Source organism: Theobroma cacao, chromosome 8, assembly GCF_000208745.1.
Source record: "Theobroma cacao cultivar B97-61/B2 chromosome 8, Criollo_cocoa_genome_V2, whole genome shotgun sequence".
Classification (NCBI taxonomy): domain Eukaryota; kingdom Viridiplantae; phylum Streptophyta; class Magnoliopsida; order Malvales; family Malvaceae; genus Theobroma; species Theobroma cacao.
Genome location: NC_030857.1, coordinates 4,127,374 through 4,143,930, shown reverse-complemented (window position 1 = coordinate 4,143,930; position 16,557 = coordinate 4,127,374). Strand labels below are relative to the sequence as shown.

The 16,557-nt window shown below is 37.2% G+C and overlaps 2 protein-coding genes across 2 annotated transcripts; one reads left to right on the top strand and one right to left on the bottom strand.

Annotated features, from left to right (window-relative positions):
* LOC18591935 (ribosomal RNA processing protein 1 homolog) lies at positions 1,149 to 3,309 on the top strand. The gene has a single exon (XM_018126317.1). The coding sequence runs from the start codon at positions 1,396 to 1,398 to the stop codon at positions 3,073 to 3,075; it is 1,680 nt and encodes a 559-aa protein (XP_017981806.1). The 5' UTR covers positions 1,149 to 1,395; the 3' UTR covers positions 3,076 to 3,309.
* LOC18591934 (growth-regulating factor 1) lies at positions 6,633 to 10,924 on the bottom strand. The gene is made up of 4 exons (XM_007018370.2): positions 10,162 to 10,924; positions 9,216 to 9,443; positions 8,108 to 8,480; positions 6,633 to 7,755 (listed from the first exon to the last, which is right to left on the bottom strand). The coding sequence occupies exons 1-4, from the start codon at positions 10,550 to 10,552 to the stop codon at positions 6,903 to 6,905; spliced, it is 1,845 nt and encodes a 614-aa protein (XP_007018432.2). The 5' UTR covers positions 10,553 to 10,924; the 3' UTR covers positions 6,633 to 6,902.

Below are 16,557 nucleotides of genomic sequence, written 5' to 3'. Positions count from 1 at the left end.
ATAAGAGTAAAAAAAATCAAAAACAAGAATAGTATTGTATTTTAAAAATTAACATAAACACTTAAGTTCTTGTCAACTATAAAAGCATCTAAATTCTTTATAATTTACTTACTGCAAAAAATACATTTTAAGGTTGAACAATTTTGCAAACATTCAGATGTATCTAGTGGTTTACTTTTATAAAATGCAAAACAAAATTAAACGTAAACTTCATTGTATCTCTAAGACTATTCGTATTATTTTTCTTTGTATAATGAAGTGAAATCAATCTTTAAAAAAAATCCATTAAAAGACTTATCTTAAAGTCAAATTTACCAATTCCTTAAATTCCATCTAAACTCCCTTTTACACCAACACAATTTTCATAAACCCAAAATATACATACCATCTTTCAAAGGAAAAATGTTAACAATTTTTTTGAACTACCTTGCAGGTTTTGAAGATGTTTTAAAAGTGGGTTATGACTTGGGATTTCAAAACATATGACAATAAAAAAATACACATGATCTTTTTTCCTTCTTAAAATTATTAAACCTCAGGTTTTCATTATCATGTCACCATCCAATTACTTCATCTGTAAACCGAACATGTTGTCATCCAATTATTATGTACTTCTAATACCCAAAATGAATTTTCAACTTATAATATATTCTTTGCTTATAGAAAATTAAGAAATTTGGAGAGGGTTGATCACCATAAAATACAAATACCACAAGCAATCGTCTTATACATACTAGTACAGGAGCTGATGTCTGATTTAGCGTACAAAATATAAGATGATAATGTGGCAGCCATATGAAAGAAAAATGGAATTATTAGTAATAGTATGTTTGTATTTGGTAAACAACCAAGATTTGTAGTGTTGGGACCAAATGAATATACTTTCACCGAATTAATTAAGTTTTAAAGCAAATATAAACAATTGTGTAGTAAACTGAATTTGAGTAGCCCATTTTTTAATACTGGAAACAATGGGCCGATGGCTTAAGAAAGAGAGGCATTATTACAAAGGTTATGGGCTACGTCCATTAAAGGCCTGCTTAGATTGGGCTGAAATAGATTTTTAAAATACCCGAATGAACCATTAATAACCCGGAGAGGATCCGGATAATCTCCCCCAACGCAACAGAAAAGGCCACAAGTCGTTTCCCCTTCTTCTTCTTTCCCATTTCCCACGTTTAGCCTTTAGGTTTTCTTTTCCAAAACTACCCCTAGGGTTTTTTTTATTTACCTCCACGCTCGACAGCTCTGCTCCTCTTTAACACCTTGAAGAGAACGAAACCTCCAACTCCGACGACTTCCTCTCCTATTAATTTCTTAATAATTTCACGCAATTTCTTTTTCTTTAAATCCATTTTTTTAATCTCTTGTAATTCTTAATTGAACCGGGTGAACATGGCCGGATCCGGAGCCGGAGAAGGCCCGACGCTGATAAAGCAACTAGCTGCATGCGACAAGTCGACCCGAGACAGAGCCGTACGGTCTCTCCTCCACACGTGGCTTCCTTCACAGGCCGAAGTCTCCGATGAGGAGATGAAGAGACTCTGGAAAGGTCTCTTCTATTGCGTTTGGCATGCTGACAAGCTCCCCGCTCAGTCCGATCTCGTTGAAAAGCTTTCCTCGGTTCTTCCGAAGCTCGAACCCGGTCTATCTCTCCAATATTTTTCTGTTTTTCTTCTTACTATGCGTCGCGAGTGGACTGGGATTGACAAGCTAAGGTTAGATAAGTTTTACCTCTTAATTCGTAGGTTTTTGAATTGCTTTTTTGTTATGTTGAAGAAATGGTCGTGGGATTTGGATTTTACGCGTCGTTCGATTAGGGTTTTAGTTGATGGAACCTTTTTAGCTGATGATAAGTTTCAAGGGAATGGTGTTAATTATCACATTGCTTCAATTTTTCTCGAAGAAATTAGGCCGTTTCTTCCGGTAAAGAAAGAGGTCGTTGAGGTTTTGTTGGAACCATTTGTTGGAATTATGGGGAAAGTTGGTGATAAGGTTTTGGTTGGAAAGATTAGAAGTAATGTGTTTGATGTGTTTGTTAAAATGGGGAGGAGATTCTTAGAACTTAAGAGGTCCGGGGATGAGGTCGATGAAGGTGAAGACTTGGTTGTGTTGGGGACTATTAGTTTGCTGATGGGATTCTCTGCAAAGTTTTACGAATTGGGTTCTTCAGCAGATTGCTGTCAGGGAAATAGGAAGGTGGTGTTAGGGTTACATGAGGAATTCTTGAAGTTGGAGAAGGATTTGACGCTGTGGGGTATTGATGTTTCGATTCCTGAGCCTAATGAAGGAGGTGAAGAAGATGAGGTGCCAGAATTGATACCTATTGCTAGTGAGATGGAAGTGGATGATTCTGATGGTGTTTCAGAGCCGGCTGAAGTTAATGCTAATGGTTCTGCCAAGAAGGCATTGAAGAAGAGCAAGAAGGCCAAAAAGGCAACTCGGGGCAGTGGTAAAAAGACTAAGAAGTGCAAGAATGCTGAATGTAGCCCTGCAGATCAGGAGAATGATGTTATGGTACCTGCAGAAAGTGCCAATTCTAGTATTGAGCAGAATGGTGATGGGCATTCGATAACCTTTACTGAATCAGTGATTTCGAACCTTCAGCTGCAGTTTGAGAAGGTTGCTGCAGAAGTGGGCTTGGATGGTGATGTTGCAAGTGCCTGTGATTTGCCAAAAGTTAATGGTGCTGTCTCCAAGAAGAGAAAGAGAGTAAAGAGTGTGGATGGGCAAAAATCTCAGAATGGGGAGCTAACCAATCAAGGGGATGGTGAAGGTGGCGGAACGGCAAAAACTGGTGAGAAGAGCACAAAGAGGGTAAGATTCTCAATGAAAAACAACTTGGTTTGGAAGCCTCACAGCCCTTTACCTCCCCAGAGTTTGAGATTACCGCCCTCCGTTACTCCTAGAGGAAGTGCACTTAAGAAAGGGATACCTCCAGGTCCCATAACTGAAGTGCCTCCTTTGACTAAGAAGGTAAAGAAAGCTAAATCTGTGAAGAAGGCCCGAAAGGTAATAAAGAGCATGTACCCTCTTGTCAAACGCACAAAGAAGTTGAAATCTGTGTCCTCTTAGCAGAGTTTGTTTTGTGAGTTTGTTCTTTCATGGAAAAAAATGTAACATGCTTAGTCGTCAAAATTTTTCGAAGTTTGGTATTTGTTATCTTGTTACAGTTTAAACTTTCGCTCACATATGATCTTTTACTTTCTAGACCTTTTGGTCTTTGAATTTAGAAGTTGATTGTGATGAGAAGGTAATTTATCCATGAGTGAAAGACAGGCCTTGGGTTGAATTATTTTCTTTGCTTTCTGATGGATGAGTTAGTGATACTAGATTGATAGTGTTATTCCTTTGCTCCTCAAATTTTCTAGCGTTTCTGTTCCTTTTATTTTTCTCTTATTTTTGGGATATTATTTGACTAATTTTGAGATTGAGCTATTCATTGTGCCTATGCATTCTCATTGCTAAAAATTTATAGCCCTTCGCCCATTTTTAGGTCATGTAGCCTTTCCTGGTCCATCCTGTATCATCATTGGTCACTTTATATTTCCTATTCGTATTTATGTTGTCTTCATTTTCACTCGTTCATGTGAATGATCATTAACATCATCTCTCTCTTTCTCTCTCTCTCTCAATCATTCATACCGTAGGATTTAATTCTAGTTGAAAGTCGACTCTTCTATTCTGAACTGTAATTCTGAATTGTGATCAAAGTCTGATTGAAGTACCTCTAATGCTTGGCTAAAAAACAAGGTAGTAAGTAATATGTCCATATCCATCTGTAAACGTGTGACTAAGATGTTTAAATTATGAAAGGGCAAACACGAACACCTTGGATTTGGAGTTCAATATCATTCTGTGGTACAAGCGTTATATTGCTTAATAGTCAAATATGAAAATGGTCAGTGGTAACTAAACCCCCTTGCTGATAATCGACGGTGGCCCATCGTATTATTGCCAAGCCCGTTGCACATGGTTGTTGCTTTGCAACTTAGGCGCCATGGGGCCATAGGCCTCATCCATTTTGAAAAAATGAAGCAAAATGAAGTTCAATATCTGTGAATCTGTGATGATAGATCCGACTGTTCCAGAGGCAAAACTAATGTCCACACACTGTGACTTCCGCAACTTTTTGTTTCTTTTTTCAAAATTTTCCTTCTCGATAACCAGACAAGTCTAATAAACCATGAGAAAATAGAACCTGATGGCATAAATTTGCTTCTTCTCTACTAAGCCCATTAAGAGGCTGAGTTAAGGAAGGTTTTCAAGGCTAATTAAACAAAGCTTTAACGGCGCCCATCAGGTCAACAGCTTCTCTGCTCACTCCTCTTTTAATTCATTTATACACTGCTAGTACTATTCTATTACTACTAGAAATCTATAATTCTGTTGTCGTAGTTGACATTATTTGAATAAGACTGAATGCAAGCACCCATATTCTACTCTTCTATTTATTCATTTGACTCATGAAAATTATTACTATTCCATGGGCTCTATTTTTTCTGATTCATCTAAGAAGACCTACCCTCAACGAGGCTGTGGAATTTTGGTTCTTACTATTGGAAAATGGAAAGCGCTGGGCGTCCTTTTCAATTCATGTACAACATCAGATTGTGGGTTGAAACTTTTCATTCTTGAAAAATATGGGTAATGATTCCTTTCATCTACTGATTCTTAAGAACCTATTCAGTATTCACATCAGCGAGTTCCCGTCAATTGAATTTGTATGATTAGGATCATGAGAACTAGATGGCCTATGTCACTAGAAAGGAGGAAAAGTGAATTTTTTTTTTAATTTATCTAGACTGTCAGCCCCAGATATAAAGTTAGTTTACAAATTTTTAAGGAACAACAAATGTTTGATTGTAAGTTTTTCAGAAGGAGTTGGGTGCATGATCTGCACAAAGCATTTCACTAATATGCTTTGTGATAGTAATTAGCAGCTCCTTGGAAACAATTTTGGTGGTGTTTAAAGCACTGATCAGACAATAAGAGCAATGCCACTGGCGAGGGCTACGCACGCCTCCATTTTTAAGTTGTTTGGTTTGGAATTTCATATGCTTTTCTGACAACTCAGGTGATCCTTAATGATACTAATCAATAAGTTCGGTAAGAAGATTTTTAATGTTCTGGGCACAGGTTTTACATGTGCCATTTGTTTCTACCAGCAGTTCAGCTTCAGCTCTGTAGATGGGTGAACCAGACTTCTTATTAAACAATGGTGAAAAATGCAGGAAATCAAATGAATTTCCTAACAAATCTAGAGCCTGGCTCAGTGTTGCGTTTATTTCCTTTGGAAAAAAGCCTATCCATTGCCAAGGAATGGTATAATTTTTTGTATCACAGAAAAAAGGAATATTAGCTTCTAGGAAAGGTTGCATTTTAATGTTTGTATCTTGTGTTCTTTATGATCATTTTCCATGAACACCTCCCATTCTTGTCTGAGACAACTAAATAAGGTAAATAATTGCCTGAGCAGTTGAGCTTCAACCCTGTAGGTGGGTGAACCAGACTTGATATTTATTATAGACTGGTGAAAATTACAGGAAAATAAATGAATTTCATACCACAATCTGGTGCCTGGCTCAATGTGGCCTTTATTTTCCTTGCAGAATTAGAAAACTTATGTATTGTCAAGAAATGGTATAAATTTTTGTACCATTGACAAAAGGAACATATCTTTCATGTTTCATCTATGAAAGGTGGGATTTAATGTTTGTGCTCCTATGATCGTTTTCCATGAATATTTCCTATTATTGTGTGAGGCAAACTTGTAATCTTTGAAATCATGGGACAAATAAAGGAGAATAACTGGTTAGGTTATTTGAGTAAATGGAAGAGGGAAAGCTTGATCCTTTCTATCCAGTACTGCTGCAAATTTTGTATCTTTGAAATAAATCATGGAAAGTGGAGAACTATAGCCTAATTTGCATCTTAATGAATTGCTAACATATTGTATAATGTGTATTTTGCAAACAACAGTTCATTGACTCTGTGATGGAAAACTGATATGTGACCTTTTTGCAGAAAGAGCTTTCAGTACCTCCTATGTAACAACATCAAAAGCAAATGTGCGAAGCAGACAAGTTTCCCTTTCTCAACTTGATTTTGTGCAGAGGTTGTTTTTAATTTGGTTGTAACCAGAAGTTTAATGACAATGATTATTGGATCTCACCATCCGCGGAGCACTGTTGGATGCTTGGACAGGTAACCCAAAGGAAAGTAACATTTCAATATTGTTGCTAAGTTTGACTTAAAAAGGTTTCGATTTCCATGAAAAGATACCCCTGGAAATGAATACCCTCTTGCTAGGCAAATTATCCGAGGAGACAAATTTAAGCCACGGGGAAGGGCTTGTAGCTCTAAATAGTGGAATACAGACTATGTTCTGATGGAAGAGATGGAAAAAGACACTTTATAGTTGTTAGTTGCCTTCTGTCCTTCTGCTTGACCGAAGAGGATTTGACTGTTCTTACCTTTAAACTCAAACAATTCCAAGTTCACTGTATATTGAAATTGTAACTGTGTCCAGAGCGGTACAAACAACCTATCCGCTGCCATACTCACCAACAAACCGCCATGCTCACCAACAAACTATGTTGCCAACTCAAGTCAAACAAAACATGTGCATGTAAAGCTGAAAATCAAAATTTTGGTATCCAACCATACTTCCACGATTTTAGACAAACTGCCTTTGCCTAGTTACTTATAATTAGTTTAATCTCTAATCTTTAGGAACAAACCATTGCTAAAAAGTACAAATTACAAAAATCAAAAAGATAAACATACTAATTTAAGCTTTCATAACTAATTGTTCCATGTTTGTCAGACATAAAATTCATGCCTCTATTTCATTGTTCTTCTTCTTCCACAACCTAGGGGCTTGTCGGTAGGTAAAGTGGTTACAAAGCAGGCAAAGAGGAAGAATGGACAAGGGTTGAACCAAGGAGGTCATTGCAAAGGCTAGCACCTTCATGAGTCTTGTTATTCTCTGCTCTAGGGCTGCTTCCTGCACTGCTATTAGAGAGAGAGCCAAAGGTAGTCTTTTGTAAGACCCCGGTAGGAGATGATCCTAACCGAGGGCTATTATCCCAGCCCTCAGTCATAAGGTTAAGTGCTGACGAGTTCTTGCAGTCTGCTGTGCTGCTGTTAGTACTGTGCAGTACCTCACCAAGAGGACCACCCATGGAAGTCTCCCAGGAGATAGGAATCCAATTTGCTTGCCTCTGGTTTGGTTCATTAATAACACTGCCCACTCCCAATCCCATGTGTATAGGGTCAAATTCACGTGATAATCTGAGAGGCGACAGAGTTACTTTTTCATTGTTTGGAGAGGAAGTGGAGGACATGAAATCTGAGGCAGCCATGGGTATGGATATGGAAAGTTGAGTCCTGTCCGATTGAACATCAACTTCAGGCCAGGAAATGGCTGAGCGATCAGACTGGCTTTTAGGCCAGTCATCCATGAACTGGCGAAGGGAATGCTGGGATTCAGTGTCTTGACTAGTAAGATCATGAGAAGAACCGAAATTTCTGCACTTAATCAGGGAAGAGCTTTTATGGGAAGGGTTAAGGAGTGAGTCAGAGGAAACAATTCCAAACTCATTTCTTGAGTTGTCTTCATATGAGATCTGCTGCTTCGGAATCAAGAAAGGATTTTCTTTAGATTTTAGCTCACCGGTGGGAGATATCATGGAGAGTCCCGGTGCAGTATCATGCATTCTTTCACCCACTGTGTCTTTGTTCAGAAGCAACCTGCAAGAGCAATCCATCAATGACTAGCCAAAATATGAAAGTAAAATTATAGTAACAGCTAAGTTTAAAACAAATGTTGATTCTCCAATACTCATTGCATTACTTGTAAAAACACGTTTCAGTAACAGGTATACAACAATCTTTTTAAAAGAAGGAACCTTTGCTAATAACAAAATCAGAGCAGTCACTGTCAGGAATGCAGAAGATAAGTAGATTCTACTATTATTCTTTATAAAGCAACGCAAGATAAGGGTAAGAAACGTGCAGATGGCAGCAGCCTACCACATCAAGATAAATGTTATCAACTGCAGTTACAAACAAGGAATAAATGCTACGTGGATAATGCTATCACCTGTTCAGTGGGGCTGCCGCAGAAAGATTAGATGCACCACCAGGCTGCAAATTTTTGAACTGCTGCTGTGCAATGGCGAGGCTGTTGGACTCGCCGCCGCCACTGGCTGGCCCTACCACTGATGCTGAAGAGGATGAGACCGTAGGCATCAGCTTGGTGGTAGTGACGGTGGTGGCTGCGGCGGAGTGGCCAGATTGACCTTCCACAGGCTTTCTTGAACGATGGCGGCCCCTGTTCATATGCCGCTCACAATACTTCTGGTCGGCAACCGCATCTCTTGAGCACCGCCATTTCTTTCCATCTGTTCTACGACACCGTCCTGGCTCTGGATCAGTGTTGTTTGAGAACCCCAGATGAAAAGTTCCCCATCCCACTTTTGGAACATCACAAAACAAAACCATGAAACACCCATGTCAATGTAACACACGAACAAAACAAATTCCAAATTCTAACTACAAAATGAATGTACCCAAGTTTTCAGTGGAAGATGCTGGCCTAAGCTTGCATGCCGATGTCTTTTTTTGTTACCTGATCTGTGCTTGGTACATTATTTTTTAACTTTCTACTTTATGGGATGAATTTCTTACGAATTTTACCTTGATATGTAAACACACTGTGTAACTTTAAAAAGGTAGGGAGAAGTTGTCTTGTCGCATATGGGGACCAAAACAAATGTGGCAATGTGCTATAGTTGAAATTTTTAAGTGCCCTGACAGTGATGCTTTTGATTGAAACAGATAATGAAGCAAGTCAAGTAACGCGCGCTTAATGCATTGCATTTTCACTTAGCTCAACAGTTTTCTTCTTCTTTTTGTGTGTGTTCAGAGTTAAAAGAAAAAATAGATACAAAGAAAACCTAGAAAGTCCTTCTTGCCCAATAAGATAAGGGAGGAAAATTAGAGCATTATCTCAGTATCAGTTCTCAGTAGAATAATAGAAAGTAAAGTGCAGCGCAAGTTGGTGCCCCCATTCCCCTCCCCATACCTTTCTCAGAGAGAGGAGAAAATTTTGCTCCAACTTTTGCATCAAACATGGAAATTATGTGGACATTTTAAAATGAACAAAAAAGCTTGCTTTTCTTGTTTCTCTAACAAGAGACAGAACTTACATGTATTGGGTCTGAGGAGTCCACCAGAAAAGCTAGAGAAATCAGCAGAATCAAGGGCTTTTCTTATAGGAATGAGAAGATTAGATGGTATAGGGACATTTGCAGTTATGTATTTGTAGATCAAAGCCTGGTGTTCTAGCTCCATCCATTGAGATGGAGTGAATGGTCCTCTAGCTCCTGCTAACACCCCATGCATGTTTGCACCATTAAATCCTCCAGTGTTGTAGCCTGAAACAAAAACAAAAAGTAAAAATAAGGCTAGAAAAAATATCAAGGCAGAAAAGCCAAATTTAAAAGGCCTTCACAGCAGCATAGTGGAAATAAAAAGGTTTTTGGTTTTTACTCTGGTGTAAAAGGAATAAAAAAAAGAGGGGTATAGAAAGAGGTCTGGCATGTAACCAAGAAATCATAACTTGTCTACAACATTTAAGGAGGCTACAAGAGTCAAGGATTTGTTGTCTTTGATACAACAAGAAAACAGAACACAAAAGGAAGATGGAAAAGGTAAAAATAACAAAAAAGAAACAACCCAGAAACAATCAAGGATGGAACCTTGTTGGCTCTCTCACTCTTTACTATACTGTTCTTTCCGGTCGTGTATATGTTTTTCTTCTTCTGTTTCCTCTAGTTACTGTTTGATTTATTACCAAAAATATTTCTCTCCGATAACAGGAAGTTGATTTTTAAGGAGAGGAAAAATAGAACAGCCTCACTTTTTATTGACAAGACTTAAAACAAAGACCACTCAAGGATTTCCATGAAAAGACCCTTCAGCTGAACCACGGAATCAAACCAGAGAACCAATAACAAAACATGTCTAATCTTTGCAACAACTCACAAGCATGCATTAACCAACAGGGCAACGGCCATTTTCTCCTTTCATTTCGTCAAATGATGTTGAATAGGCAACGTTACAAGAACCTTAACATTGCTTTAATATGTATACCTGTATTTCTAGTATAAGCAGGTGATGTGAGGTGAAAGTAAGGAAATGTGACATTTTGGGAGCTCCTATCCACTGAAAGAGCTTCTGATTTGGGAGCAGAAAAGCTCAGCATTTGCTGCTGTTGTTGTCCGTCAGAGAAGATAGAAGTATTAGATCTCAATAAAGTATTTCTCTGCTGGAGCAGCATTGCCTTGGAGGCTGAAAAATCATCAATTTTGGCCAGTTTAGAACTCCTCCAGTCATCTTCATTATTGCCAGATCTTTCTTGCTTGAGGAACCCAGATCCGTACCACTTCTGCTTTGTCTCAGGATCTGAAGCAAGAGAAGCAAGACCAGTAGTTGTAGTCTCTGAACCCACAAACCCCTCTAAACCCACCACCCCAAAATCCATATAGAAAAACTCACTACAACCTACCACAACTCTACACTTGAGAAATGAAGCATTGGGTTATTACTAGTAGTTAAGACAGGATCTTGGAAGGAGGCAAAGAGGTTCATTTTAAGTATTAGGCGTTATGGTTAAGCTTAGCTCAGACTCAAAACCAAACTAGTTTCGTTTCAAAGATTTGATATTTGAGTAAAAAGAAGAAATAATTGGAAAGACGAAGAGCGAGAGAGAGAGAGAGTGGAAGAGAGGCAATGAGAACACTGACTGGACAGGCTAGTACTAAACACCGTTCTTATATATATTTCAGACATACTAACAAAAAAAAATCTGCCTTTTTTTTCCTTTAACATGATAAGAAAACCTCAGGAATAGGAATAGGACACCCCATGGCTTAAGCAACGATAGCTTTTTCCACCTTAAATATTTAGCCAAGATCCCTCTAACACGTTAACTGAGCTTCATAATTTTCTCCTGTTAGAGTTCTTAGATTTACCAAATCCTCCTCTGACATTCAGAAAATTTACTCAGAGACATATAGTTCTTTGACAGATACAAGAAGGGCGTATTTGTCATTTCAAATCATCCGATATGCAAACTTTGACACTTTCTCAGTTCGCCTTTCAGGACTTTTTTGAGCTTTGGGTTAGTCCTTCTTTTCATATGCTGTTAGGTCGTTGAACTAGAAGGGTGTGGAACTGTAAAAAAAGAAACAAGATTTCTTTATTTTCCCCTTAGCTTATAGCTTAGTTGCCTACTTGCCTTGCAAAGTCCGCTAGCGGTTTCAGTCACTTCGCCTTTGTTTTCTCTCTCATCTTAAAGTTAAAAGGCCAAGAAGTGGTGGGCTGCATGAAGTCATGTACAAAGGTGCATTGCCACGTGACAGTCGCCACTAAAAATTCTACCCTCCTTCTGTCCTACTCTCACCGCCTCCCCCTTCTGTTCATACTCTCTGGACATCCCTCTTAAATTTCTACGCACCAAAAGATAAAAATATTATACTATTTAGTTCCTCTTTCTTGGACATTTAAGACGTGCTTAAACTGCAAGCGAACATCAATGAGACCTAAAACTTCCAATCTCATTACAAGCTGACTTACTAAACCTGACCTAAATTAGTTCAACTTGATTGATTAAAGAGTCTGAATACAACGTATGTCTTGTAAAAATGGTGTACATATTGAAGGGTATGCACATAAAAATTCTTTTATCATCAATATGTCTGCATAAGTAGAGGTATAACATGGAAAGCTGGAAAAAAGGTACATGTTCTCACAAGCTGATACTGTCCTCCAAGGGGTAAAGTTAGAAAAAGAAAGACTCTGTTTTCAACAAAGAGCCAAGAGCCGATGTTAGCTAACAATAAATAACCTGTACTCTTTAGGTAAATACAATAAATAACCGCCATTAAGACCTCCGCCGGGTGAGATTTTTAATTGTTCAGGACAACACTTCGAGTTCATCCTGTTCAATAATTATTGATTCCAGTATGGATCCAAAAACATGTGGGTGAAATTTATAAACACTTTGAACAGAACGACTTGCAGCTTGGTAATAACTTGGACTAATGCCTTCTGATTTGATTGAAAAAGTCAAGCATTTTTTAAATTTCGGCAGCCAGATTAGGTGTTCGTTCATTAAATTTTATTCGTCATTCATTTCTTAGGGGAGAGAATAGCCAGACCAGTTTCGAACTCATAATCTTAGGTAGACGTGAATGTAAACAGTAAACAGAGGATTTCGTTTGCAATAACATGTTCAAAGTTATGATGTCGGGAGATTTGTTGCCTTTCAAACATTCAATCATTAATAATTTCCTCAACCTAAAAAATCTGTGTTTTCGTCAAATTCCTTCTGTTTGACTTGAAACGGTTTCATCATTTGTCAGGGTTATAGTTCAGCAGCATTTTATAGCTGTGCATTATTTTCCTTCACTGCTGTTTCACTTCTAGTAATTTGGTAGCTAACCAAACCGAAGTTGTATCGCCATCATTTCTTAATGCCGAAATTGAAATTGAAATTGCCACATGAAAAAAGAAAAAATAAAATAAAACCCACAAACATGTTCACAGCATTAATCACATCTAGATTTATTTCTCTACCCATAGTGAAACTTTTACTGTCTTGGAAGATTTCAATCACAAATTGTTAATTTCACATACCTAACTCATTACACCCATTACATATCAAGATATTAGTAATAAACTTGTTTGTTAATATTAATCTCGAGTGCAGCACTTTTCTGGAGTTATACAATATAATTTTTCTTTGATCTTGAACAAATTTTCCAAATTACAATCACTAACTCTTTTTAATTTCTCTCATAATTTCACATGTCCAAAACACCTTTACACCCTAAAATTTTTTCATAGTCCTCAGAATAAGCACATATTTATAGATATCCAAAAAGCTCTAAATATAATTATCAAGTAACCTTTTAATAAAAGTAACAGTAATAATCTTACTTGTTGACGATAACCTAGACTGCATAACTTTTATGTAATCGTGCAAAATTAATTGTCCTTTGCTCTTGAACAAACTATTCACCATAGATTTGAAATAACTAAAGAATCCTAAAGCTTATGTATGTAAATTGAAGAAAAGATCAAATAATAATAATAATACTAATTCTATTTGCTTTTCAAAAAAAAAATAATAATACTAATAATACATATATAAAAGAAAATGTACGTGCACAAATTAAACTTGCACATTGATCTTTACATATGTATTCGATCATCCAAAACAAAAAACGAATTGAATTCTTTCCCCCCTTTGGTGAACACATGTTGTGGTGACGGCTGCTACCTAGCATGTAGCTAGTTTCCAGCTTGCATCTAATACTAAAAGGCCCCACGATGAGCTGCTCTTGAAACTCCAAAGGAAACATCCTTTAATATCCCATTAATTGTTAAAGCCTAACACAAATTGACATTGACGTGATAGATAATATACATCCAAAAGGCAAAATTTAAAGATTTGTACCCCCAACAAATATTAAATTTTCAATTATAACCCAAGAATCGGATCAGATTAATGTTTCTTTTCCATACGATAAGCAAGAGAAATTTAAAACTAAGGGGTGTAAAACCATGATTGAATTTCACCTATATGTTATGTTGCATCACTTGAGAGGTAAAAAAGAACATCTCATGCTGCACCAAAGATGGGCATGGCAGCTTCTTGGTATTGAATCAATGGTTCTGTGTTAATGGATGGAGACACATGAGTTGTTCTGAAACTCAAATTATTAAAACTGTTTTTGTACGCGTTTTTACATTATTGTTTGCCACCATTGTAGTTGTTGTTTGATTCACTCCCAAATAAATGCTGTAGGTTCCTGCCACCTCTGAACAAATTTTCTTCTTACCTAGCTTTTGTTTTGATCTTGAAACACTACATTTCAATCAAGTACTTGACTTCCAGTACACTGAATTGGTGATATTGTCCAAGAAAATTTATAAACGTTCATTCAACTGGTCAAGTTGAAACTCTCTTAATTGGCCAGAAGTGATCTGTATACCATATTTGTCTTCTTTTTTAATTTTGAAATAGTTTGTGATATTGTACAAAAACCAGAAATGCTAACATGCACAGTGGAAAATTCTCAAAAGATTTTCTATCTATAGCAAGTTGAAAGATCATATCCAAATGGGGGCCATGTTACTGCAGATTGCACATAACTTTGCCACTGGTGAAAACTAAAATCAAAGCGAAATTCAAGGTCAGTGGAAAAAAAAAGCTGAGCTCGGTTGGCTAATTGCCTGCAAAACTTCATTTCTTTCACGTCAAAAATAAGTCTATATATATGTAGTGTTGCCGCACCCTTTTATTTCATCGAGTTTGATCAAAAACAAGAAGGAAAAAGTTGTATGCAACTGGGAAATTCAAAAGAAATGATAAAAGGAATATTGTAGGAGAAAGATGAGGGGGAAACAAAAAAAGGAATCTAAGAGAAGGAAGATAAAAAAAGGTTGGAAAGAAAACGATGCCTTTGCAAGGGCATGCATGCATGCTTTTGAAGCATCCTTTTCAAGGTTGAAATCAGGAAGACAAGTTGAGGGACGGGGCAGGAACAATTATTCTCTTCCTTCTTACATAGCTATACGTGCTGCCTCTGGTGATCGTAGAATTTGCCCACAAATTTGGTACATCCATGTTCGGTTGCCACTCAGACAAAAAATCCAACGTTAAAAAGGTCCGAAAAGTCCCTTTTTTTTCCCTCGTATTTCATTGTCTAACTCCCCAGGGGGCAAAAAGCTTCAGTAATATAGAAACTTGGAAATTAACCTGAGTGTATAACAAGATGATCATGTCCATTGTCCTTCTCATAGACACTCAATATTCAAGTTCATGTCCCTTAAACCAAATAGATATTTTTAGTTTGTGTCCTACATGTAAAAAAAGAACTTGTTTTTTTGTGGTGAAAATCACTATGACACAGCAGACATGAGACATGACCTTCTAGTTGACTAAGTTCCATCAATGATTTTCGATTCATTTGCTCTTGTTTTCCCCGGAGAAAATGAAACACAAAATCCTCATTATTTGCCAATAATCCCCAACCTCTCAAAGCAAAAGGGGCAAAAAAAGAAGTTGCCATTATTGCATGAATACTCCATGCCAATGCTTTAATTAATTACTCTTCTATTGTTTAGAGATAACAATGCAAGCAATTGAATAAACAACCACCCATCTGTTTAATGTGTATCATTATAAGTCCCAATGGTCAATAGAAAATGAAGACAAAATCTACCCTCTTAAATCTCAGAGTACAAATAATTCAAACCCCAACTAAAATTTACTAATATACCAATATTAATACTTATATCAACTAGAAATAATGGCGTGGGATGGGAAGTAGGAGGCAAGGCGCGTGGCTGTAAGAGATAGAGGGAGAAATAAGAAGGGAGGCTAGCTGGGAGAAGACAAATCGAGGATTGCAATAAAAGAGGGAAGAGAAAAAAAAAAAGAAAAAGAAAAAAGAGGGTAGCTAAGGATAGAAACAAACAAAACGAAGAAAAGTTGAGAACGAAAAAAAGGAAAAGCAAAAACAGCATGAGCAAAGTTATCTCCATCATATCATCTTGGATTCCTCACACAAATATATATATTTTTTTGGGCGGGTAATATAATTTCTTGTCAAGGAGAGAGGTGGTGGTGGGTACAATGACGTTGACGTGTCAGCAGAGGGAATGGTCAAGACAATGCCACGTGGGCCCCTACGACATGGGCCATTGTGATTTTTTTTTCTAATATAAAAAATTTATTTTTCTTCATGGAATTTAATTTCCGCATTGTTTTTGGTTCTCTCGCTTATCTAATCTATCCATCCCATCAAGAAGACCACATAGAGGAATGACAAGTGGGTAAATGCTGTGATGTTGGAGTTTGGAGAGGTCCGCCCCCCCTTTGCCGACAGCCATTCCCTTGGGCCCCACCTCCCCCTCACCCTGCCCCTTCCCTTTTTATTCTATTTTCCTAAATAAAACAAATCACCATATTTACAATTTTAGCTTGAATTTTATTTCTATTTCTCTTTTTAACGGGTTATATTTGATTTGCCCAACTTGCAAAACCAGGTCTTAGGGGAGCTCCTAGGACCCACACACACTTGATATTTTTGAAAGCAGGGAAGAAAAAGTTATGGGCTGTGTTTCTAATCTAACCAGGGGAGGGGAGAGAGCAAAGCACCTCAATTTTGTTTTTGTGTGTACTTGTTCGTTTGCAAGTTACCATCACTGCCTTCTGGACTTGAGCTGTATATTCGAAATTTTTATCTTCATTTTTTTCTTTTTCTTTTTTAATTTTTATATGCTTCTGAAGTTTTTCACTTGTTCTGTTTTGTACTCATTCTGCCACTGACGCCATGCGAGGGAAAACTATTTTGAATATGCTTTTTTTCAAATTTTCTTAAAATCTTTTTGTTTTTTTCTCCATGTCAAATTACTTTAACAATTTGCCTTTTGCTTTTTCTTTCTGGATATTTACAGATTTTGAGCTTTTCTTAT